At 46.3% G+C, this 25,396-nt stretch overlaps 1 protein-coding gene and 1 pseudogene across 1 annotated transcript; both read left to right on the top strand.

The window, feature by feature from the left end:
* The first annotated feature begins 8,636 nt into the window (after nucleotides 1-8,636).
* On the top strand, nucleotides 8,637-10,459 carry LOC125758717 (uncharacterized). The gene has a single exon (XM_049416292.1). The coding sequence runs from the start codon at nucleotides 8,645-8,647 to the stop codon at nucleotides 10,430-10,432; it is 1,788 nt and encodes a 595-aa protein (XP_049272249.1). The 5' UTR covers nucleotides 8,637-8,644; the 3' UTR covers nucleotides 10,433-10,459.
* Nucleotides 10,460-11,493: 1,034 nt separating this feature from the next.
* On the top strand, nucleotides 11,494-12,763 carry LOC119393613 (uncharacterized; annotated as a pseudogene).
* Nucleotides 12,764-25,396: the final 12,633 nt, after the last annotated feature.

Below are 25,396 nucleotides of genomic sequence, written 5' to 3'. Positions count from 1 at the left end.
GCACTAAAAAAGCGCATTTTAGGCGCCCAAAAATAGGCAGGCAAAACAACGTTTTAGGCCTCCAACGTCATAAATGTAGGCACAATTTTTTTCTACATAAATGCAAAGAATTTCAAAACAAATACGCGCGAGACCTGTATCTACGACAGGAAAGAAAAAAAAAACATGTTATTGTATGATCCCACAAAGGCGCCAAGAGTTGAACATAACCGTGCAATAGTCCTTTGTCCCGCACGGTTCGCAGAAGACGGTCTCGCCTTTTATTCTCTAGTATGGTGAGTCTAGTGTGCACTGTCGAGTAAACACACTCCTGGGCCTCTTTATTTTCGGCATGGCTGAGAAGGGCAGCACAGGAGCAGATTGTCAGACCGCTAATAGACTAGAAGTATAGTGCCTAGAATATTCCAGGTAATATATACTAGATGGGAGGGATGTCTGTTATTGGCCGGTTGTAATCGCGTGGGGTTCATTTCTACCATGTCGGGGAGCACCTTAAGAAGTAAATTACAAACAAAACAAAAGCCGCGTGCACGTCACATTTTCTTGTCTTATGATATTCACACTCCTTTCCCCTGACGGCTTTCCGCGGTTTCGCATTCGCCAACCGCTCGCGCCATGTCAGCGCGGCGGCGTATGCATGGTGGCCGGCGCGTGCCATTTCACCGCTGCTAGCGGTTGTTTTCCGGAAGTCGGCCGAACTGAAAGCCTTTCAGAAGTAGCGAAATCTTTTGATCTAGCCGCCGCGTCCTGCGATAGGCCGGTTGGCGACACGTGACCGTACCACCCTGGCGCCCCGCCCAAAGGGTCCAGCGGCGGCAGCGCTGTGCCGGTGTTAGATACGGATGCCTGTGTTTTCAAGCGTGGAGTTGGACCGTTTTAGTAAGCACTTCACGCACCTCTCTCATTGTTGTTGCAAACTGGAAGTGCCTATGTACCTGATGCTTGAGTGGACGCAGGGATTTTGTGTTTTGAGTTGAATGCTTGGAGCGTGACCTGTATGCCGGACTTTGTTTGCCTCACCGCTAGGAGCATGCAAGAAAGCCGTTGTTCTTCTTCTTGTTCCTCGCGGTGACAACAACTGCTGAAGGAAAGTGTGGCGCCACAAAATTAGGAGCAAGGAATTTATGCCCACATAGAACACCCGGCTATGCGAAGTAAGTAATTTTGTAATATTTATAACTTCAAGCCACCTTTAGCCTGGCCGGCGCGCTTTTGTTCGTGCATATGCATCACTATTATCTCAGCAACTCTATTATTGTTTCGGCATTCTTTATGCTGTAGATTTGTGCGTAGTAATCATTGTAGAGTCACGACCCCTATTGCTCACAATAAATAGTTCGGGATCCCGATACAGTTGCTTTTGTTTATCTCACCGGGGTCTTCAACACTGAAATCTCACAAGGAAAGAACCACGTTGGACTACTTTTTTGCCACCCCTTGCCGCGTTTTACCCACTGCTATGCGCGAAGTCGATCTAGGCTCCTCGTTGAAGCATTCCGCGTGACATCTCAAATGTTTTAGACGAGTTCGAGTAAATAATACTGTGATACACCGGGTGGGAGAAAACTAAAAATCATATGCCGCAACGTGGATCTTTGCTCATCGGCCAAAGCAAAAAGAACGGAAGCCACACTGCAAGCGAATGAGGGTGGATCAGTGCTCACAACAAACGTTCCAAAGAAAAAGTTTGCTATCAAGTGCTGCAATAAAACTTATTTTTAAATAAGTGCTCGTTTATTCTCTTGCATCTCTGAAAAATGACACCTAACTCAGCTTTTCTGGTCATAGTCTGGTTTTAGGGCCGGTAGGTGTATATATACCCCAAATTTACTTGAAATTACATTCACTAACATTGTAAATTACCTTTGGTGGTGGGAGTAGTAAAATGGCAACAGCTTTGAATAAATGCATTTCTTAAAAACATGGCTGATACTGTCTTAGAAATTGGTATAACACGAAAGTGAAACGCGACTTCACATACGTAGTTGAGCGTTTGTTGGGCATTCTTTCGCCCCAAGGGCGAAGGAATGAATGTTATGGCAACAAATTGTAATGTTACGCGAAGAACGGCAGCTAGATAGAAACTTGCATATACTGAATAAGAAACTTGCAACGCGCTGAATAAGAAACTTGCAACGCGCTGCTCAAGCAGAAAGGACGCACGGAACGAACGAGCGCGAACTGTCACAGTTGTAACTTATTTTACAGCGAAAGCTGTTATCAGATCACAATGGCAGTGGGGTAGTTGTCCGCCGCCGCCGCCCGTAACCACTATCGCGCGAAAGAAGAAAAAATGAAAATAGAAACGAAATTATAGAAACGTCGGCCGCTCTCACTGACTATCATCACCAACCAGGCATTAGCACCTCGAACAGCGGGTAAGGTTCCGTGCCGTCAGCCTCGCTTTTCAAGATGAAGCGATGGCATCAACCTGAGCGACAGATACCACCGGTGGTGGCTGTTATTCCATGCTTCCACCCACCACCTACCTAGCCACTGGTAAGCAACCACTCTGTGCTCTCGCACATGGCTCTGGTGACAGAGATGGTGTTTGAGGTCCTTATATATTACAACGAAAGCTGTTATGCGATCACAACAAGGGCCGATTTTGGTGCCGTAGTTATACGCCGCCGCCTCCGCTGGTGTCCGTAACCGCTATCGGGAGAAATAAGAAAATGAAATGATAAAAACATTCCAGGAACAGATGGGATTCGAACCCGGAACCGCTGCGTGGCATTTGAGTATTCTACCGCAGAGCCACGCTGGGTTGAAGCGCCTTCGCAAAAATACCATATACAGGTGTCATGTCGGTCAAGGAATCTTGTTAACATATGTAATATAGAGTCGTAGAAGAGTAAAATAACAACCAGGCGTCACGCAATGCGAATTGAGCATTGAGTGGGTCGTTGAATGCTTCCAACCCATTATGAAAGGCTCAGCCATAATTTCTTTATCGCCATCAGCCACAGCACGAACAATGTGCACATAATGACTTACAGACGTGTAGCGGGTACCTCGCTTATCCGCAGAATGACGAATAATGGCGTAGTGGGTGCTTCCATCCCTTACAAAAATATGTTTAGATAGTCCATATAAAGTTTGTAGACATCTGTCTACAAAATCAATTGACGTTCTATAGCTGAATTCTTTAGACTGGTCTATAGACAGTCTATGGAATAGTGGCCACACTCGTTTTTATAGACCAGTCTACAAGAAAGTCTAAGTCTATAGATTGGCTATAGAAGGTCTGTAGATCAATAAAAATTCATGCGTTTAAACCGATGTCTGCAGAATATCTATAAACAAAAGTCTATAGGCTCATATAAATCTACTTTGGTTTACATTTGTCTATAAAATATCCACAGACAAATGCCTGTAGATTATCCATAGGCTATTCCTATGACCCAGTATATAGAGTGTCTACGGACTTATTACCTCACAAATATACTGTGGTCTAAAGATTGCCTAGAGGCAGTTCCTGTAGATTAGTGATGTATAAATTTATCCCAATAAATTCTGGAAAAGAAAACGAGGCAAAGCACACAGAAAAGAATGACAAGCACAAGCGCTGACTTACAACAGAGCTTTAATCAGAAAAAGATGCATAAATATAAAAACTTACGACAAAGCATGCGCGAAAAACAAATGCAGACCCGTTTTTGCATACAATGTAACGAAGCTACTTCTCCGTTAATAGAACTTTTACTAGACAGACAATTTATGGTTCATCAAACAATGAAATATGGAGTGGCAGGACCAATATTTGCCCCAGTTTTTCTCACACAGATACAGCAACAAGGAGAGCATGCGCTCGCTTAACAAGTTTAATTGAACTGAAGCTCACATCCACCAACGATAATTTACATATACGTGGTGTGCTACTTCGAATGAATTAAGTTTGTAGTTGTATGTGTGTACTTACTGTTACTACCAGTTCAAAACGTGTTTCAGACAAATGAATTGCCTTACAGTGAGCCTCGTGTACAAACCTAATGAACGAGCGAATGGGAATTTTTTCGAGGGCCTCGTTTCTTTGTTAGACACAACCAAATTAATCGAACAGACAATTAAGCCAGGGAAAGCATAGCGGACATTAATTGTCGTCTTTAAAGGGGCACTGAAGAGCCAAAACGATTTTTATCATATTAGTAAATTACTCTTTCACGATACCAAAACCACCACGCTTGCTGCGAGAAGATGCTTAGTAAGCACGACCGGATCCTATAACAAGTCATGACCAGCTGCTGGTGCTCACTGATGATGGTGATGATGCCCTTGTTCAAGAACTGTCAAGAACTTCTTGCACACATGCACACGGGTTCGTGAAACGTGAGTGCGTTTTCGGGACACGTGTAAGCACTACATATCAGCTTACCGCTTCTGATTTTGGTAATACCCACGTTGCCATTGGCTGCGTTACCCAACCGTAAACAACTGGTTATATAACACATATGCGGCTCTTCAACATATATATGTGTGCGTGTAAAATATATACAAATCTTTAGCGTCATTTTGTAACGTGTCGCTCAGTAAAAAAAAGTTACGCCACAGTCACCTACCCGCCGCATGCTTCGCATAACATCGACTCCCACGGTACGTGGGATCTGCCAAATTTTTTTCTCCTAGATTTCTTTGTCATCTGTTAGTCTTTATATTTTACAGCGTCATATCCGCGGCGTAAATACGTCAGTGGAGCCTTGGTGGACCCCGGCATGAACACTTTGGTGTTAAAAACAGATAAACATTAAAATGGGCGAGACACTACGAGGTATGCTATATTTACTAGATCTTGAATTGTACTCTGGTTGCTGATATTGCAAACATGCAGTGCAACGTTTTCTGTTAAGTAAACCTATTAGAATACTTTAAAAACGCAACAAGCTTAGTTAAAAATACGGTGCAACTGTAGGAATACTTCCGAACGCTTACAAACGCAATGAAACCAATAATAGCTCGTATTTTGGACTGCGCACTACAAAAGCGCTAGGTACCGGGTTCCGAAAGTAGGATTAAGCTCACAACATGCCTATTTTCTTCTTCGAACTGGAAAACAAGCACTATTAGCTCACCGAAATATCATCTGTACTCAAAGTTAAGCTGAATTTCAGAACGTGCAAGGAACGAAAAAATAAATGCCCTGCACGACAGCTACTGTGGGAAACTGCTCAGAAGCTGGTTCGGAAACGCGCGCGTTTTATTTCAACGATTAACGTGCTCCGGGCTGGTTCAAGTTATTGTTTCTGTAGTTTGATATTTGCTGAGCATCTTAGGCCTCAGATGTCAATAATTAAGCGGTTCAAGCGCGCACTCAGGCGTCTGCAAAATGCACGGGAGCAAGTGGCGCGTTGTCTGCTAGCGCTGCGCTTAGGACCCCTCGAGAAGGCGCGCGTGTATATAGTCGTCTTTACCTTCCATAAATAGAGGAGCCTTAGGTCGAACTAGAGGTCTAGGTTGAATCCCATAGAGTTCTGAACCGTCATTGTTGCCCGGTAACATGAATAATGGTCTCAAAGTGCACTCGTAAGCGAAATTTCAGGTTAAAGATAGTCTTTATATAAGCGCCTATTATAAAGCACTCTAAATGTGGTCTCTTCAGAGCAGGTGTGTTTTAGTGGTTGAATAGTATAGGAGCAGCTGTGTAATACAGCGAGATCACTATCGCTGTTCAGATAACAGCTAGGAGCAGTCTGATCTGCTGTCGCTTAAAAAGCGGTGTACGAAGAAAGTCATGTGAATTGATAACGTGATATTCCACCGATTTGTTTTTATTCTGCTTCAGCCAGGGGCCTGGCGAATGCGGCGGTTCCGCCTATTCTGATGTCCTTGAAGAGAGCTAGATTTTCAACGATACAGCGCTAAATCCTTGCCGATACTAGTCTGCCGTGCCTATTGAAAGGCTCGAGGCATTAGACAACAATAGCAGCGATAGCTGTTCGAATTCAGCTTCAAGGAGGCAACCTTGCGGGATGCGTCATCGTTGCACTAAAGGCAGAAATCGCAAACTGCGTCCGGCAAGCATGCGATCGAATGCGACCTACAGACCACCGCCACACGTGATTTGCCCGCCTCTGCCATAGAAATGCTGGGAAGTAGACTGTTTTGGTTACACGACACATGTCTCCTCGCTCGTCGCTCTCCCATCTGCTCCTGTAGGATGCGCACCGCATTCCAGGCGTGGATCGAGTGACCACGCTCTCCCCGCAGTTCGACGCACTCCACAATGCGTGGCATTCCTTCGTCGACGCAGAGAGACGCAGTGCGTCTGGGTTACGTTGCCGGCGCCAGGATATCTGAGGCCGCGTCGTCCTGCCCTGCCGCCGCTGCGTATGCGCAGACATACTGGCTCGTCTGTTCTGCACGAATTATTTTACGCAATGCTCTGGCCAGAGAGCGCTGTGAGACAGCGCTGAAAGAGGAACCGCTACATTTCATCGCTGATCCACGGTAAGCGTTTCCGGCGCTCAACGGCGCGAGCCAACTCATTCGCGAGTGGGGGGGGAGGGGGGGCAAGCGTCGCTCATTCTGTCAGCAGTGTGTTTATATATATATATATATATATATATATATATATATATATATATATATATATATATATATATATATATATATATATATATATATATATATATATACACACAGAAAGCGAGAGAGAGAACTGCATATGCTCTCAATTTGATGTTATTTTTTTATATACTGAGCGATAATCTTTCTAAACTGTTGTCTAAAATCACGGAAGAAGCTGCACAAACAAATTGTGCAGGCTTGGCCACCCTCTGCCGCGACAACACAGTAGTGTTTAATAACATTATGGAAAAATTACCAGCCAATTGTACAAAGTACATTTAACCTGTTCTTCATCTGAGCATTCCATCTGCAAGCTTTACAGTCTCAGTTTCGCGTTGTAAATACGATGACTATGAAGAAGCTGCTTTGGACTCTAGTGCTTTAAAATCTCACTTATTAAACAAAACATGCGGCTGACAAAGCAAGGTACTTCGCAAGTCTTCAGAATAAGCCGAGTGTCAATTTTTTTTTACTGTAAGAGCCCTCTAACTTAAAGTTAGTCGTAATTATTTATTTATTTGGTTTGAATACGTAAAAAACAAGAAGACACAGAGGAAATAGGGAGGGAAACAGGCTGACAACTGCCACCTAAAGGGGCACAACGCCTGCTTGCTCATTTGGGAAAGGGGAAACATAGGGGAACATAGGATAGGGGGGAAAGAAAGAGGAAAGAAAATAGGAAAGAAAAAACAAACAAAACAGACGTAAACACGAAGAAGACCAAGTTCAGTCAATTAATTTTTACGGAAACCACAGTGAGCTATAGCTGTGTATATATGATTATGAATGACTACGAATTTATATGCTCGGTGTCGTCCCATGCCTTCATTTTCCCAGCTTGGGCGGGGGCTGGTGGGAAAAGCGGTGAAGTTACTCCTCCCCTCCGGCCCCTGCAAGTAAATACGCCTACGTAAACTGTGTAAGCTCAAATTTTCTTTGAAAAAATGTGGGCCATTATAACGTTAAACTACCCCGCATTGTTTTTCCTTCCGTATAGGTCGTTAGCTGTTAATGATTGATAAAGATTTTCTGGGTCATGCTCACAGCACCTGCTCGTAACACGACGCAACAAATGACGCGTAAGTTATTCACCGCGTAATGACCATTTACGCACGACTACGTCAAAAAAAAAAGAGAAAAAAAAATAAAAAAAGAGTAAACCCAATAAAGTATTTTCGATACAGCATATTGTTGGTCATTGGTTTTTCGGTATTCTCGAAAATTTTCGGTGTGCCATGAATACGCGACATCACAAGTCTGCGATAACTCGCGGCAATGAAATGAAGTGTGCATAAACAGCGCATTACTATGCAGAGCAATAGCTAAACATTTTTTAATAGCCAGACAGTGCCTCATTCTAAACGCAATTAAATAAGGCTGTCCGCCTATCACATTGGCAGCGGCTACTTATAAGAGCTGGCGAGATGGATTCAGGTACTTTCAGATCTAGTATAACGATGTTGAGCTGGTTTTGCGCGTATACAACTCTCTGTGAACTCGTCCTTGTTGAGAGAGAGTTTGAGAGAGAAATAAACATTATTAGGAACAGACACAATCTTTTGCAGGTTGGCAGTCTTCTCGACCCTGACAATCTCCCTGGTCAGGTAGATCAAGCTAAGGGGCAAACTTGGAGGCTGGGCTTCTCAATGTGCTCCAGTCCACGGCCTTAATTATAAGCCGCTGCGATCGCTGCATGCTACCGTATTATAAGCAAGGTGAAGCAGGTTAGATTTAGTCGGTCTTAGATTTAGTCGGTCAATGCTTTGCATTTTCCGACTACACCGACACCGACAAGCGCAAAAAAAAAGGTGTCGGCTCAATCAGTCTGTTTTGTTTTTTATGTCAGTTCAGTCAGTCAGTCAGTTCAGTCAGTTCAGTCAGTCAGTCAGTCAGTCAGTTCAGTCAGTCAGTCAGTCAGTCAGTTCAGTCAGTTCAGTCAGTTCAGTCAGTTCAGTCAGTCAGTTCAGTCAGTCAGTTCAGTCAGTCAGTCAGTTCAGTCAATTAAATAGAGGCGGCTAAGAGTGTAGCTGTCGTCGATGTCGCTACCGCTACCATGTGTATATCTCTTAACCAGAGTAGTATGCCTTTGTTCCCAGGCCACCGGTACCTGGGTCCCGGGAATCCACAGCGCAACGGAGCTCCGGTGGACGAGGACGACGGCATAGCCAAGTCGCACGACGAAGCCTACGAGCGGGCCAGGAGCCACGAGGACGTCTTTGCTGCTGATCAGGCATCTGCGGCTCTCTTCTTGAACGACTTTAGACGCACGGGTAACTGGCACTCCGCATTAGGTGCAGTTGGTCTGGGCACGAAAAATATTGTCGAACAATACGTCTTGGGCCGTAGTCTCTATGGAATGCCAGGAGATAGACGGAAACGTGCACATAACGGGGAATCAGATACAGCAGACGCAAAGCGATACCAGCCTGACTCAACTACCGGCGACGCCCAAAGTGCGCAGATGTCGCAGCAGATGCACTCAGACGCCCCCACCCGTCCAGGCGGAGCAGGAGTTGGAGGTGACGGTGAAAATTCGACACAGCTCGTTCAGCAGATTTTGCGCGTACCTCGCGACCACGGAGTGGTCACAGTCTTCCGTGACAGCAAAATACTCACCACATGGGCCTACGCAATGCTGAAGACCAATTTAGTTTATGACACCGAGAAAACGTTTCCAGGAGTTCTGACTAGCCTGTCACGCTTGCCAGTGGACCGGCCGTATCTCTACATTCCTCACGGCACCTACCTTAACCTACCAGCTCACACAAGAGCTGTTAGTTGCTCTGTCAAGGTAACCCCTCATGGTTTACGCACGCCATGGAAGACTGGCTCTTCGGTTGTCCAACCCGTCAACTCTGACATGCTAGTTTATGGCCTTAGCTCCGTCGGACTGAACCACTACTTGGATACCGGCATGTGTCGTGTGAAGAAAGGCGAGACAAACAACCCGATGAAGCCACAGTCTTATTTACCATTTCAGGAGAAGGACCACTCGGATCTGGCTAAGAGCTACTGGGGTCTAAAGATCACACCCGGAAACGAGGATCACGATGGCGATGACGAAAAGAGCATACCTGCGTGCATGGGTGTACCACGTCACAACTTTGCTTACGACTTTATTCACATTGACAAGGCAAGTCCCCGCTTGACCAAGTTCGTAAACCAGTTTCCGTTCAAAGGTCACGTGGGCACACCTATAGTCAACTATGAGTACCAGTTTGGAAGTGACGCATGGCTAAAGATGGGTCCCACTTATAACGCGGGAAACGAGTTGCTAACTCGTACACACCTTGGCCTGCCTGCTGACGTTGTATCCTACACCACTAGCAACATGTCAAACTACGAATCGTACGAGCAAAAGCCAGATACCAACATCACCATGCGACTTCGACCCGACGATATGCACACGCGCCACGTGAAGTATTTGGACCCTATGGAAAATACTTACTTCACCCGAGGTTTAAAAACGATGGCGCAATCAACTATTCAACCGAGTTTGAGTTTTGGGGTATTGGCAGTAAGCAAGTCTAACAAGGACGACCCAGGCAGTACTGAAACGTTTCAAGACATTGCCGCCTTTTTTCAAATTGACACAGAACTGGTGGTTCACTCTGACGTAGACACCATAGTTGCCGACAGTGTTACTTTACCCTCGAACGTGGGGCCTTACTTGCGTCACTCCAACGAAAACATCAAAGCAAGTTACAACAGCCTCACACGTCACGGACGTCCAGTCAACCTCGCTCGCACGGAGTCCGAAGTTACCGAACACAAGGCAGAGCTGCAGAAGATTGCGCAAGCTCAAATTAATGCATCAAAAGAAGTTGCTTCAAGAACCCTACGCTCGGTGCCATTTTTCCCACAATAGATCGTTCTGTTTAATAAAAGCAAAATAAAAAAGCACTACTTTTGTTTCGTTTCTTATTTACTTCACAATGCTGCGCCGTTGTCGTTGTCGTCGAAGCCTAAGAAGGGATATATTTAAATATATATATATATACTTTTTCTGAGTGGAACTACAACGACAACGACATACAAAAAAAAAATAAAGCCATGTCGTTGTCGTTGTCGTCGAAGCCTAAAAAGGGATATTTAAATATATATATATATATACTTTTTCTGAGTGGAACTACAACGACAACGACATACAAGGAAAAATACGTGTTTAAAAAGCGCCTTTGTTGTAGAAGAAAAAAAAAACTCATTTATATTCCACTGAGCGCCATGCAGGAGAACTAACTAGTTGTCGCGCAATCGTAACTAGTTCTAGGACGGGTTTTTACACTAATTATAAAGGGCTTCCAAGGCCGCCGCGAGGGGTATATAAAGAGGTCTGCAGCAGCTCAGAACTCACAGTCTTCAACAGGCTGTCCACTCAGGAGGACCTCAAGCGGACACTCAAGACGCCTTCGGTAAGACTTTTTTTTTCGGTTAGCTATGCTATATTCTGAATTCTTGCATTTTTCTGGTTTTTAATAGAGACCATGGCAGAATCACGCAAACGTCAGCTTGACGATCAAGAAACAGAAGATGAGGTAGCCCTATATTACCATTTGGAATTATTTTTTGGTGACGCCATCTATATTCCCAGGGACAAACTACAAAGTTTATTGGTTCGAGCGACGAGAACAGTACCTATGACATTAATGAAACCCTGGCGGCATTTGCGGAACCTGATCGAGGCGTGGGAGAAGTATCAGATCCAAACGTGTCCGAACCAGGAACAGGGGCTGGAGGAGATGGAAAAGGTTTACAACCCCCTCCACGCTGGGCACTGCAGCTACAGTCAATTCCAAAACGAAGAAAGCTTGTGCACGATGTGTTTCCCGCTCGAGACGACGGAGAGGCTGAGACAGTTTGTCACGACATTATCAGAGGATTCGAGCAAGGGCCCACCCAGTACGGAATCGCTGCCGTCGCACTCCACACACGAGGAACTACACTCCCACACGTCCACGTCTTACACGACTGCAGCTGGAGCAACGGCACATGCCGATGTGTTATCTTCGCTGGCTTCGTCAGACGACCAAATCGCTCGTCAATTTGGTCTACAAGCGCCAGTGCATGGGACCTCTACCATCTCGTCAAGTATTTCAATAGTGAGCCCCGAGTATTGGAATACATTAAAATGGGAGGAAATGATTGGGGTCGCGACGTTAGAGATGAAGTTTTGGGACAACTCGAAGGTTCTGGACACGAGCCCGGGCGAGTTTTGGAAATACTGCACCCGAAACTTCCGCATTCAGTTGCATGTGACGACGCCCATGGAGGTCAGACGAGCGGTGGAGGCACTGACGAGGTACGCGCAAGAACGGGTGCAAAGTGCCGAAAACGTTCAAAAGGAGCGTCGGAAGAATCCATCTACGAGTGGCTACGCGAAAACCCCGTATCGCCGTTGACAAACATTGTGCGCACCCCCAAGTGGCTGGCAGACCCCGGTGTTTCGGTTCATTCGCCTGGACGACAAGCGCCTGCAGCGAGCTATCCAGGTGTTTAATGACGAAATGTGCTCGTACACCACCTTGGACTTTATTGAAATGTACCAGAACACCCAGCCTCTCTTTGACGCCCCACACGGTGACCTCGCTACCTTTTACATGGATGTGCCCGCGTCGTTTGATGCCATGATGGAACTATTAAACTTTCAGTTTAATGGCATCCACGAGGAAGTGTCGGCCTTTGTAAACAACCTATATAGCCTGGTCGAGAAGGCGGTCCCCAAGAAAAACTGCATGGAGATTGTGTCCCCTCCGAGTGCAGGAAAAAACTTTTTTTTTGACCCCGTTCTTTCCTTTTATATTAACCGCGGTACGATCCGCAACTTTAACCGCTACACTAGCTTTCCACTTCAGGACACCGTGGGCCGTCGCATCCTGGTGTGGAACGAACCAAACTGTGAGTCGTCTGCTTTTGATACAGTTAAAAAAATTTTTGGTGGTGACGTAGATTCGGTGGCGGTCAAGTACTCGGCTGATCAGACCATTTCCAGGACGCCCGTCATTGTGCTCTCAAACAACGAGGTGTTTCCAGATGACGAGGCCTTCAACCACCGCATGTGGCGCTACAAGTGGCGAGCGTGTCCTCCACTAAAGAAATACGACAAGAAGATCCACCCGATGGCCCTGGTCCTCCTGTTTGACGCTTTTGTACTCGAAGAAACATACGTCGGCACGCGCCAGCTTGATCAATAAACAGCTTTGAACCTAACATCCTGAGTACTTGGTCAATGCTTTGCATTTTCCGACTACACCGACACCGACAAGCGCAAAAAAAAGGTGTCGGCTCAATCAGTCTGTTTTGTTTTTTATGTCAGTTCAGTCAGTCAGTCAGTTCAGTCAGTCAGTTCAGTCAGTTCAGTCAGTCAGTCAGTTCAGTCAGTCAGTTCAGTCAGTCAGTCAGTCAGTCAGTCAGTCAGTCAGTCAGTCAGTTCAGTCAGTTCAGTCAGTCAGTCAGTTCAGTCAGTCAGTTCAGTCAGTCAGTCAGTCAGTCAGTTCAGTCAGTTCAGTCAGTCAGTCAGTCAGTCAGTTCAGTCAGTCAGTTCAGTCAGTCAGTCAGTCAGTTCAGTCAGTCAGTTCAATCAGTTCAGTCAGTCAGTCAGTTCAGTCAGTCAGTCAGTTCTCAGTCAGTCAGTTCAATCAGTCAGTCAGGAGACTAAATCTAGAACCTTTTTTTAGCTGTCCTGGCTCGGCACAACCAAAATATTTGACATTTCTCCACACTGATCAACTCACAGAAGCTTGGATATGGAGCAGCGGCGATGCTATTCGTTTTCAAAGAAAGAAACTAGATTTCTTGTAAGAGGAAGAGCGTTCGATCGGGCTATAAAACGTTTACTGGTTCCCGCACGTATTTGCGTCGCTGATTAAGTAAATTTCCGGCCAGGAAACACAAAATAAAATTTATGACAGATTGCTCTAATGTCATAGAGCCCCTGCTGAGCGGTGGCCTTCTCTGCAATGTTCGAGCGCTAGGCGCGAAAGCGTCGCATAGGCAACCCGCAACGAAGAGAGCTTACACTATATATGATACGACTATAAGAAAAAGTCGAGTATTTGGGGAGTATTTCTGCTACACAGCAATAATCGTCATCCGGCTTGCTCGCGTTTCCTTTCTTGGAAACCCGGCTCCCGTCACTTTCCTATCGAGGATGCTGTGTCACACTGATAATGCGCGCGCCGTTCCGAGCGGCAAGTGCCGGGACCGCGGTGATAACGCGAGGAAAGTACGCGCGGTGGATGACGGTTATTGTTGTGCAGCAGACATACTCCCCAAATACTCGACTTTTTCTGCAATGCTCGAGCGCAAGCCACGAAGGCGTCGCATTGGCAGCCTGCACCGCAGAGAGCCTACACTCTACCCTAATATAGTATACATATATATTACACTAATACATATATATATATATATATATATATATATATATATATATATATATATATATATATATATATATATATATATATATATATATATGCAAGAAGCGTGATTTATTTAATTTATTCATGTGTTGAGCTTAGTGAATGGCACGCTTTCAAAATTCCACGGATTGTGATTGTGGGTCAATATACGTACAACAATTCTAAAAAATTTCATGCGATATTCAAATAATAACAAGGTGCCACCTCATTCGGATTTCAAAAAGGACAGAATTTAGCACGCAGATGCGATTTTCGCAGGGTCCCTTGAGTTCTCGTAACACGCTCACTCCTTGGGAAAGCGCATTTAAAAGAATTCAGACTTGTCGCGCAACCCCCAGTAAGCTTTGTCAACGACCACTGACAAAGATCAGATAAATGAAGATCAGATAAATGAAGGCTGCAGTCTGACAGAATATTTAAAGATTTATTAGTGAGAACGCACATACTGACAAACAATGAATGACAACTTCGAACGAACGGGTTAACGAGCTTCCTAGAAAGAATACATGTAATCAACTACTGGTACACGGTACATAAACACTCACACACGCGCACATACATACACACATACATACACACATTCATAGATACATACATACATACATACATGCATGCATACATACATACATACATACATACATACATACATACATACATACATACATACATACATACATACATACATACATACATACATACATACATACATACATACATATATTGCACATACGTACGTACTTACGCATACATACACAAATAAGCCATATTAAAACACCATGCGCAAAATTAAAAACATGCCCTTTTCGATCTACTTCGGGTCAGACATAAGAATTTTTCTATGTACTGAACGGCGAGCCATCATGTCGAGCCAAACGTGGCTGTCCGTTCAGCTGTCCTGTTAACAAACTCGTTTATAATATCGTCTAACACCACTTCCGAGGTCCTGCACTTGTGGACATGTAAAAGTAGAAGATGCGTTAGTCTGCTTTGTGTCATACGGCTGCGGAGGTAAGTTTTGATTCGACGTGAAGCACTGAATGAGCGCTTTCCTGAGGCTACGGGGTGCTTCCACGTGAGATCGAACATGCGTGTCCGGTCGATATTTTTGTTTTGCCTGGGTTTTTTATATGTTATGTGGGCACATTCAAATTGCTCGGAACCGAAAATTTTATTTCCAAAAAACGCTCCCAGCACGCCAAAAAAAAAAATATTTGAAGGTGGCGGCGCGGGCCTCCTGTTTTTGCTCACTGCAATGTTTTCGGATTTCGCGGCCGAATTTAACGCGAACTATAAATGATGTGTCGAACAATTCTTTTGCTGGTTTTAATACGCATTACTGTGAATTACATCCACGCTTTTTTTATGCCGTCCCTAAAAGGAAGACAACGTGAAAAAATGGCAAACACGGCCGAAATCAAAAAAGTGCGCTAAGTTTGAGGCGCCTTGGCGCCTTTCCTACTTGAAACAGAAACGATGTTGCGCTGTACAATGTGTGCCATGATCTCTATTATTTCGTTTTGCACATCAGTGCTCAGTCCTTGCTCGTAAGCCATCTTCTGAGAGCTGGCACGTCGTTCGATCGCTCTTCTAAAAGATCTATTAAGTTGCCGTCCTCTTTAGTGTGCCCCTGTAGCGCTTGACCTGAGCGACCGAAATAACGGATGGAGCTGACTATGACGCGCAGCGCTATCATGGATTCCTTCTGCTGCTTCTGGTTCTGCGCAGATAGAAGCTGAACAACCCGAATTCCTGTTGCTCTGGAGAGGCTGCGGTTTAGAGCATCTACGTGAAATTGACTTTTCTCATGGCGTTTCAGCCTCTCGGTACCTTTTTTCTGGTTGTTGAAGCCTGTCTTCAAAACTGATAACTCCATAACTCGTACCTCCAACGTCCTTACTTAAGGCCTCACGGCACTCGTAGCAGAAAACTATATCACGCTCAAAGTCGTAAGAAAGCCACGAAGACCTCTAGAAAAACTCGTGGTGGCATGAGCGACCGTCTTTGTTTTTCGGAAATTTGTAGCTTTTCTTTGGCACAGCTCGCAAGCACGGCATATCTCCATCAGAAGGAAGATGTCGATGGTCTTTCCTCCTCTGTAACTCGTCGCATAGAGTGTGATGTTTGTGCTTCCTGTGGTTCTACAACATAAAATGTAATGGAAGGTTATGCCAGTGTTCAATTTCGATGATAAAACGTTGTTTCTATAGGTAACCAACATGGTACCTTACCAATAGAACAATCCGTAGGGCATGGCAGAAGCTCCGAGAGGACATTAACAGCCGCTGACTGGCGCTCTTTCCCAGCTTCCGTCTCTGTAGTAGCGGCCGAAGTTTCTGAAGTCATTGTAACGTATACATATATACGTATCCGTCACGGCATTTAGTTTTCCGTCCTGCTGGTCTCATAGTAAGTCTCACTCGCCATCGCTTATACCGTGGGTCGGTCTCACCGCATGGCTACTCGACTTCGGAACGTCACTCTCAAGGCATCGTTCTTTATCGCGTTCTTCTATAAGAAATGAAAATGTTCAACCTACTCGAAAGGAACCAAGAATAAAACATTTATGAGAAGACAAAGTGAGCACCTCGAGCACTAGCTTCAGTCAAGTGCAGGGGTGTAGCCAAGGGGGGGGGGGGGGGGGGGGGGTTCAACCCCCCCCCCCCGAAATTTTTCGGTTTTGCTTGCGTATATATACACGCACACATACAAACACACACACACACGAACATACATAAAGTATGGTTGAACCCCCCCCCCCCCCCGAAAAAAATTTCTGGCTACGCCCCGGGTCAAGTGTGCACGTTTTGGAGCAGGGAGAAAGAATCTGCTGGTTTTCTTTTGCCCTTTCTTCATCATAAATCTAGGCCGCAGTGACCTGCATGGAGCTGCACGTACCAAAATTGAAATACATTCAAATACATTTCAAAATCAATGAAGTTTTTCTGCCTATTGCTTGTAGTCGTGCTTGCACAAAACAGTGTTGCCGTCGTTCCACCTCGGACCGCGAGCACCACTTCGCGAAATACAATGGTAGTAAAGCAGCTGGATATGGCAGGTGGTTTTTTAGATATAACGATCGAGAGCTCAGTGTACAAGACAAATTCGTGTGTGGGTCGGAGAGTTGATGATATGCGAGTCCTCCTGATGCTTATTATTTGCAAACGAAGCCAAATCACGTACGTATAGTCTCCTCAGAACGCTGGAATTTCCTATGTCCGCGTTTTTAACTCTCGTGCGCACAGAAACACAATACTTGTGACTTAGGCCATTATCAGTGCGATAGAGCACGCCGCCGGCAACTACATTATTGCCCGGCTGCATTGTTTTATCAGCTGTGTGAACAGGGCTTTTGAGGATATGGCCACGGAAACCATAACAAGAAAATAATGCTTTGTGGGGAAGTTTAACGCGAATAGGACGCAGTTTCCGAGTACCGACGCAGTTTCCGAGTACCAACATGAGGCGACTGACAGGTGAAATTATTTTCTGAAATTTCCTCGGCTACCGAGAGAATAGACACATCCCTATCTAGTTCGCTCACAACACCAACGGCCTATTTTTTTGTGTTTCTTGCCTCATCTGGAGTCTATGACGACCAGATAACGCTAATGCCATTTCATGTAGTCACCATAACATGTTTACGTGAAACATCAAACGCAAAGTCTAGAGCTGTATTATCAGAAAAGGAAGCATCGTGGTAGCTCACCGCGTCATTGAAGCTGACTGTGAAGTCGATGTTCTAGATCCGCCTTCCCTCCCGAGGAAGTGGGTAAGGTAAAACAAGTGCGTACAGGTGTTCTCTGGCGTAACCTGTGCGTCCGATACACACAGCTAATTAAGGACCTCAAAGGGATGCAACCAGAAATACGAAGTTAAGCTGAAATGAAGCAGGAGCATTCAAGAATGTGTGCAGTTTTTGTTGGGTGTCAAAAGATTACTTATAATTTCTCTCGCCCCAGACTCAGTGTTGAAACCATGACGTCACGATCTCATTGCTCTCAGCGAATTAGAAGGCTCCATGATACTCACCACGTGTGTAAGTAGCCTCTGCATGGCCGTGGCTTTTGTGCTTGCCGCTATGGATGTGCTTGCAGACGCTGAACCACGCAGCGGAGATTTCGCCAGGGAAGCAGGATTACATTTCAGCGGCTTCAATGAATGTGAAATGATCCCCCGTGCTCTCGCTGCAGCTCTTTCTGCGTACGATGGCTGGCAGCAACCGACGGAAACGATTGTTTTCGTCGACGGTATGCGAGGCGTCCGATTGCCGAATACTGTTTATGTGCACGTGTATTTCATTTTGAGTTTTTTTATTAATGGCGATTTCCTTTGGGAGAACAAGAACAGAGGCGTCGTGCAGTGAGGAGAGGCGGGGTGAGATCAGGGCCATGCAGGGCAACTCACTCCGCCCGTGGTATGCGCCACGCTTCCCGAAGAGCAGGTGGGACGGCGCCAGTGAGGATAAATGCACATACAATAAAAACCATAGAATCCCCATAGCTCTCTGTGGGACAGCGGCAAAACACGCGTGAAATGAAATCCGACGCAGAATCGCCGCGAAGCACGCTTGTATAAACGACGTCAACATCACCGGGTTCAAACTACGCCGGCTGCCGCCATTACCACCGCGCTCACCGGAAGAAGCAAAATAAAAACGACTGAGGAAGATATTACGATGAGTATAGCTTTCAACGAATTGGGGCCGGACTGCGGTTACGAGAAACAGGGGCGTAGCCAGAAATTTTTTTCGGGGGGGGGGGGGGGTTCGGCCATACATTATGTATATTCGTACGTACGTTTGTATATGTGCGTGTATATATGCGCAAGCAAAATTGAAAAATTTCGGGGGGGGTTGAACCCCCCAACCCCCCCCCCCCCCGCCCCCCTGGCTACGCCCCTGACGAGAAACTTGGAGGGGCGTTAGTACATATCCTTCAGTTTTTCGCTCTTTTCTCGGTCGTTTGTTGAAGCTCAGTTCACAGTAAGAATTGCATGACTGTGATCGTATATGATAATCTGCCATTACAGTTATTCTTCCTGTATCTCCTTAGTGTTATTGTGCACGAGGCCCACCACTCGTGACACGGGTGCTGCAGCCGTTCTCACGTGCTGAGTTGAATCACTTGGTACCACCTTGCTTCACGGAACCTGGAGAGGTAGTGACCTCCTACAACTAACGTACGGATCTGTATACAGATAGCAGGAGGACATACCCGATACCACACAGCAGCCTCACTGGAGCGCAGGCCACTATCCTTCGCCGAATTCACAATAACATCCTTACCATTCCTCATCGCTTAGCGATCTTCACGAGTAGAGAGGTTGAACCAGTATGCATAAATTGCGATAAAAATGCCACAGCAAACCAAAGTCAGATCCTCTAGGAATGCGAAGGCCTTCCTCCACCCGGAGAACTTCTGCCCCAGAAACGACACGGTCGCCCGAACAAACAAATACAAAAAGCAATTACTGCCTGGGCTGAAGAGGTCGCTACAAACAAGCACCCATCCACAAACCCCCGAAATTTCTCCTTAATAAAGATGTCTCCTACTCCTCCCTGCTCTCACGAAGGGAAGCCGGCGGCCCGAGCGCGTTTTTTCTTTGGGTTTCCCACTTCAAGCAACTTCGTTTCACAAGTGCATGTGCACTTGCATCTAGAACGCAAAAAAAAGAAAAGAAAAGCTAAGAAAGCATAACCAATGTTTTCGGCGGCATGGTGCTCTGGTGCTGCGTGCCATAATTAATGCACCACGCAATCAAAGTAGCAGGGCGTAATTTCACATTTACGGTCTTACCTCAAGGGTAACAAACATCACGACACGTGGCTCACAAATATTAGAAAGGGAAATGAACCGAACTCCCGCACACGTGTTTGCAGCAAGCTGGCACTTACGAGAAGGCGACTTTGTCTGCGGACTAGGAACGCAAATGTTAATTCGGAGAGCAACAGTGAGTTCACGCATGGCACCCCCCCCCCTCAGTAAAGACGCCCACAACACCATGTCTTTTAAAAATTGCTTCGAGAACGTCATGCCTCATAATCCTCCCCCATCCTACGCACGCTGATCGGGGAACGTGTCTGTGAACGATTTTGTTTTGAAACAAAATCAAGCAATAAACCTTGCAGGAAAGCCTATACTTACGGATTTTTTTGAAGTCATCTATTCAATCCCGGCGTCGCTCACCGCATATGCTTGAAGGGTGACATACCTGATGAGTTGACGAAGAGCTTCTCGATCGCAACTCTTCAGCAACAAGACCATGGGCCACGTTTTCTCTTTCTGATTTTTACTGCGGCAATTATGTGCGGAGGAAGCAAGGTGGTTTGGGCCGAACTGGAAGTAAACTGACATTTCAAGCTTTTGAGCGATAAGTTCCGTGGCGAAGCCAGTTGGAGGTTTGGGGGTTAAACACTCCCCCCCCCCCCTTTTTTTTAATTATCGTATATTGTATGTGTATATATGTACGCACACACACATACAAACACACTCAAGAACGTAAAGGGAGGTCAGACACCCCAGAAAAAAGTTTCTGCTATGCCCCTGAATAGGTTGACGGTTCGTGGCGCTTAGGCGTACTCCTGCAAGAGCTGCACAATAGAGCGCCAGTTTTTATGTCTTCGATAACCCCTTTAGCACGGAAGATATGTTGAACCAGACGAAAATAGGCAGTGCGCTTTACGCAGAAAAAGCACCGACAAATAGAATGCCACAAGTCACAAGCTTCCAGATGTTTCGTTCGCTGAAGGAAGGGAGTCTCTAGCCTCACGAGTGGTATAAGGGGAGAAGGTGAGAAAATGAGGGGGCGGCTGTCGGTGCAGCTGTGAGTGTGGGGGCATGCCCCCACTAATTTCGAACCTGTGGGGGCGACGGCCCCACAGTGAGAAAATGAGGGGGCGGCTGTCGGTGCAGCTGTGAGTGTGGGGGCATGCCCCCACTAATTTCGAACCTGTGGGGGCGACGGCCCCCTCTGCCCCCCCCCCTGGTTCCAGGGCCCCTGTTCCGAAGTTAGCCAGTGCCCCTTAAAGTGGTCATGAATCACTTTTCGAAGTAATGATCCAATGACCTCAGTATTGGAGTTTACTGCCTCCCGAATCGACTGCGGCAAAAATTTCTCGAATCCGTCAGGAATGAGCGGAGTTACGGGGGTTTGGCGCATGCTTTCAGCGCTTTCTCTCTTTTCTCGTGCCCACGAGCGCACTGGAAGCTAGGGAAGGCACGGGGGAAAGAAGTTACGTCAGCGCGCGTCATGAAACGCGATCGCTCTCCCGCTGTGATTCGCGTGCGCGAGTGCGGCTACCGTGTACTGGGAAGAACGTGTTGTTGGGCGAGTTGGTGCTTGCTGAATGACATAATGCAGCGCTAAAAACACACACACACCACAAAGTAAGGAACACAAACCGACGGGACAGGCGCCTGTCCCGTCGGTTTGTGTTCCTTACTTTGTGGTGTGTGTGTGTGTTTTTAGCGCTGCATTATGTCATTCAGCGTGTACTGGGAGTGTGGCGCCGGCAATTGGCGGCACCCCGTGGCAAGAAACGCATCTGATCCGAACGCCGCTCTCGATTTACGTCGGCTATCGGCCAATAAGCATGCTATGTTTCTTGCGACGTAAACAGGCACATCCGCGTCGTCAACGGGCAGACGCCCCGCCCACCGACTAGAGTGGGAACCGGCCTCTGTTTGCCGGCCACATTCAATCAGTACATGTTCCATCGTTTCCTTAGTTCCCCCGCAGCATGTACATTGTTCTTCTTCGTTACTGAATCTCGCTTTATAACTACGCGTTCTAAGGCAGCCCGACCTTGCTTCAAACAGTAAAGCGCTTCCCCTTAAATTACCATAAACCCTTTCCCTCCTTATTTCGTTTTTTCCCTTTCGTTAGTTACTCAGAGCCGGCTTCTTTTCCATCGCTGCCATCCAATAAGTCCTCTCCGCCTCTCTGACCTTCCGCTTAATGCTCCTTGTTGCCATATCGTCCGCACTGGTAGCCGCATATTTACTGGTGAGCCTCCTAGTTCTTTTTCTCCACTGGTGGTGGTAACAACTTTATTCAGAACTCCGGCAAATTCGTGGCCTGGGCCTAGGCCGCCCCCGAGGAGGACCGGAGACCCTGTCTCCTCGCCGCCTCACGGGCTTGCTGGATGGCCCACAGTTGATCTTGCAGGTTTGAGCTGCGCAGCGCGGCCGTCCACCGCGCCGCAGCTTCATCTGGGGAGACTGCATGTTCTTCGCCTATAACCGCGCATTCCCAGAGAATGTGCCTAAGAGATGCGTGAGTCCAGCCGCATAATTTGCAGTTATCGTCTGAATAGACGTCTGGGTATATCCTCCTGAGGTGAACGGGGTTGGGGAAGGTCTGGGTTTGTAATTGCCTCCAATCTACCGATTGGGCCCTGTCGAGTTTGGGGCTTGGGGGTGGATAGACAGAATGACTAGATACTGTGACATTACAAAATTTTCTCCACTGCGTGTCAACGCTTTTTCTACACAAATACCTGAAAACCTTCTCTGCCCATCTACTCTTCTTCATTTTCCTCAGCCTCTCTTCGAATATCATTTTGCTCTGAGCTTCCCTCACTTCAAAGCCTGTCCATCCCATATCACCCTTTACAGCCTCATTTGTCGTCTTCCCGTGAGCGCCCAACGCGAGGCGGCCCACCGTCCTTTGATTTACATCCATTCCTGATTGTACCTCTCACTTCATACACACCACTGAGTTCCCAAATGTAAGCCCCGGGACCAGGGGCGGCGCCAGGATTTTTTTACTGGGGGGGGGGGGCAGCCACGAAAAGCGAATTCCTTTGGGGGGGGGGGGGGGGGGGGGGCAGGGAAGTGGGGAACTTATGCGCTGGGTTTTCACTATGTTTTACTCCCTTCCTCTTTCCTCTCCTGTTTTATAAACGCCTCACTTATTAGATTGGAATGTCCGAGATATAAATCTTGTTAGATGGCACATACGCTTCCTTCAGTCGCTCAAGGCTCCAATAAACATACACGGTGTTCTGCTTAGGTAAGTGCAACGTAATAGATATCGAGGCCGCGCATGATCAATAGATGCCAGTCATTGCTCAGCCCCAACGGTTCTGTTCATTGCAATTTCTCCCATCAGTCATCCAGACAGCGGCTGCCTCGATGATTTACATGTAAGCTTACATCATCTGATGACTTGAGGAGTTGGCTTACATCGAGATAAAATATTATCTGCAAGTTTTTCTCTCGATCTAAGTCAACTCTTACAAGATAAATCATCGAGGCACCCGCCAAATTACGCACGGGTTAGAATTGCATTAGATGCCTGTCAGCAAAGGATGTGTAGCCTTGTGTGAAAAGAGCTGAGCTTCCTTGATGATATGCCAAGGCGATAGCGACTTGAGAAGATGTGCGCAGCTACGATAACTTCTTTTGTGAATTGTTCAGTATAAACAGCTGTGCACAAGCGAAATATCCATTTTGTTGAAAGTCAGTGCTGCGTTTGTCTTGTGCCTGTTAGCCGTCGGTACCTGCGCTGTTCCCCTTCACTGTGCTTTGCGTCAGCTACCAATCAAAGGATGTGAAAAGCAAAAGCTAACATTTATTTATGTACATTCACTACAATCTTCGAGAACACAATAGGATACAATTGCTCGGTGGCTGAAATGTTAACAACAGTTTGACTGGGCTGAAGGCCCACGTTCTAAACACGTCAGTGTAAATAAGATATTCGAGCAACGCAGTAAGATAAAAATTAATATTTAGCATGTTTGCACAGCAGTGATTCTGCTAATATAATGAAGATTTATATATTGCATCGAACAGCGCATACACAAAAAGCAGTACCAAATAAAGAAAATAAAGCAGGTAACCAGCAGCAATAAAATAACACCAGGTAACCTTACATCACAATATAGTTTCTAAAGAGTAATCTCACAGCATCAGAGATAACTAACACCACTAAGTAAGGTTCATATCAATTCCAAGTTTCCAGGGGCGGCGCCAGTGGGGGGTTTGGGGGGGCTCCAGCCCCCCCAAAATTTCCGCCTGCCCCCCCTTTGCCCCCCCAAGAGCAAGCATAGTCAAAATACAATGCATATGTTCCCAGCCTCTCTGCCCCCCTAAAGGAACCCAGTTGTCGTGGGTGCCCCCCCCCCCCCCAGTAAAAAAATCCTGGCGCCGCCCCTGCAAGTTTCCTAAATACGCGCTAGATAACAAAAAAACGTTAAAACACCCTTCTTGCGCCGCTTGGTCGTGCTAAGCGTTGGAAATGGGAAAAGAATAACAAAATAAAGCTATGTAGCAAAAGAATAACAAAAATAAAGAGAGGATATATTTACAAAACTAGATCACCATAGGCATGTCAGTCATTTCACATCTGGCTATACAGTACACCAGCTTTCGCAAACGCAAATGTCAGCTCTCCGACTATACACTGTTCATCAGACAAGCTAGGCCATCGAAGCGGCCTCGGTCAGCACCCTTTGCAGTTTGTTTCAAAGCGGGGACAAATACCAAGAAAGTCCTCGAAGATTTCGTCGCTACCACAGGTTCCAATGCCTGCGCTGTGACAGCACACCACAAACCACGGCGGGGATTATTCTATGGTGAAGCGGGTGTTCTGATACCGGTATAGACCAGAACACAGAGAATTCCATGCGCATCGCCATATTTGCATCGCGCGTCGCGCCATCTATCGCACACGCGGCGAAACAACATGCGCGGGCTGCCACGCCAGCAGACGCTACACAGAGCAAACGTGAAACTCCCTAAACTCAGCCCGTCGGAGAGCGTGTTTCGCGTCTTTTCTAGCCTGGACATTTTCGCTGATTTTATTGGAACATCAAGAACATGTTGCTCATGCAAGCCCGCAATGTATACAGTACGTGCTGAGTGGGCTGCGGAAGCAACCTCGTCAGATACGTACGCTGTTACATTTGTAAAAAAAACGTTCTCGCTGTAATACGCGTGAATCCTAATTGCCGTGCAGCTCGCGAAAGAGTGAAACGATGTTTTGTTGCGCCATATTACAAGCCATATTACACCATATTTCAGCATTCATCGCGTAATAATTAGAGTACGCTTTACGGGTACAGCTTTGTGGAACGTAATTTTTGTTTCATGAGCGTTCTTACAATAATGCGTCTTGCTCACAAAAGCGTGCTATCAGAGAGTATAACCTGCAGTATCGTTCAGCGTTTTTTTTTGGAAGCTACCTGCGCGATTTTATTCTTGTAACGATGGTGCTTTACAAGCGAAACTGTGCTACTCTTAGTTAAGCCGGTTAGCTACGCCTGCGACGTAAAGGACACTGGCGCGAGTACTGTTTACTTACGTGCCAATACATGTATTATGTGGAGCTGGATGCCTCGTGTCCAAATAAATTTGGGGACGTCAAACACTGCATTGAAAGCACGAAATTCTGACCAGCTGTTGAGGAGC

The sequence above is a fragment of the Rhipicephalus sanguineus genome, chromosome 5 (assembly GCF_013339695.2).
Source record: "Rhipicephalus sanguineus isolate Rsan-2018 chromosome 5, BIME_Rsan_1.4, whole genome shotgun sequence".
Lineage (NCBI taxonomy): Eukaryota > Metazoa > Arthropoda > Arachnida > Ixodida > Ixodidae > Rhipicephalus > Rhipicephalus sanguineus.
The sequence above is the reverse complement of the archived record's forward strand: the minus strand, read 5'-3'. Positions and strand labels throughout refer to the sequence as shown.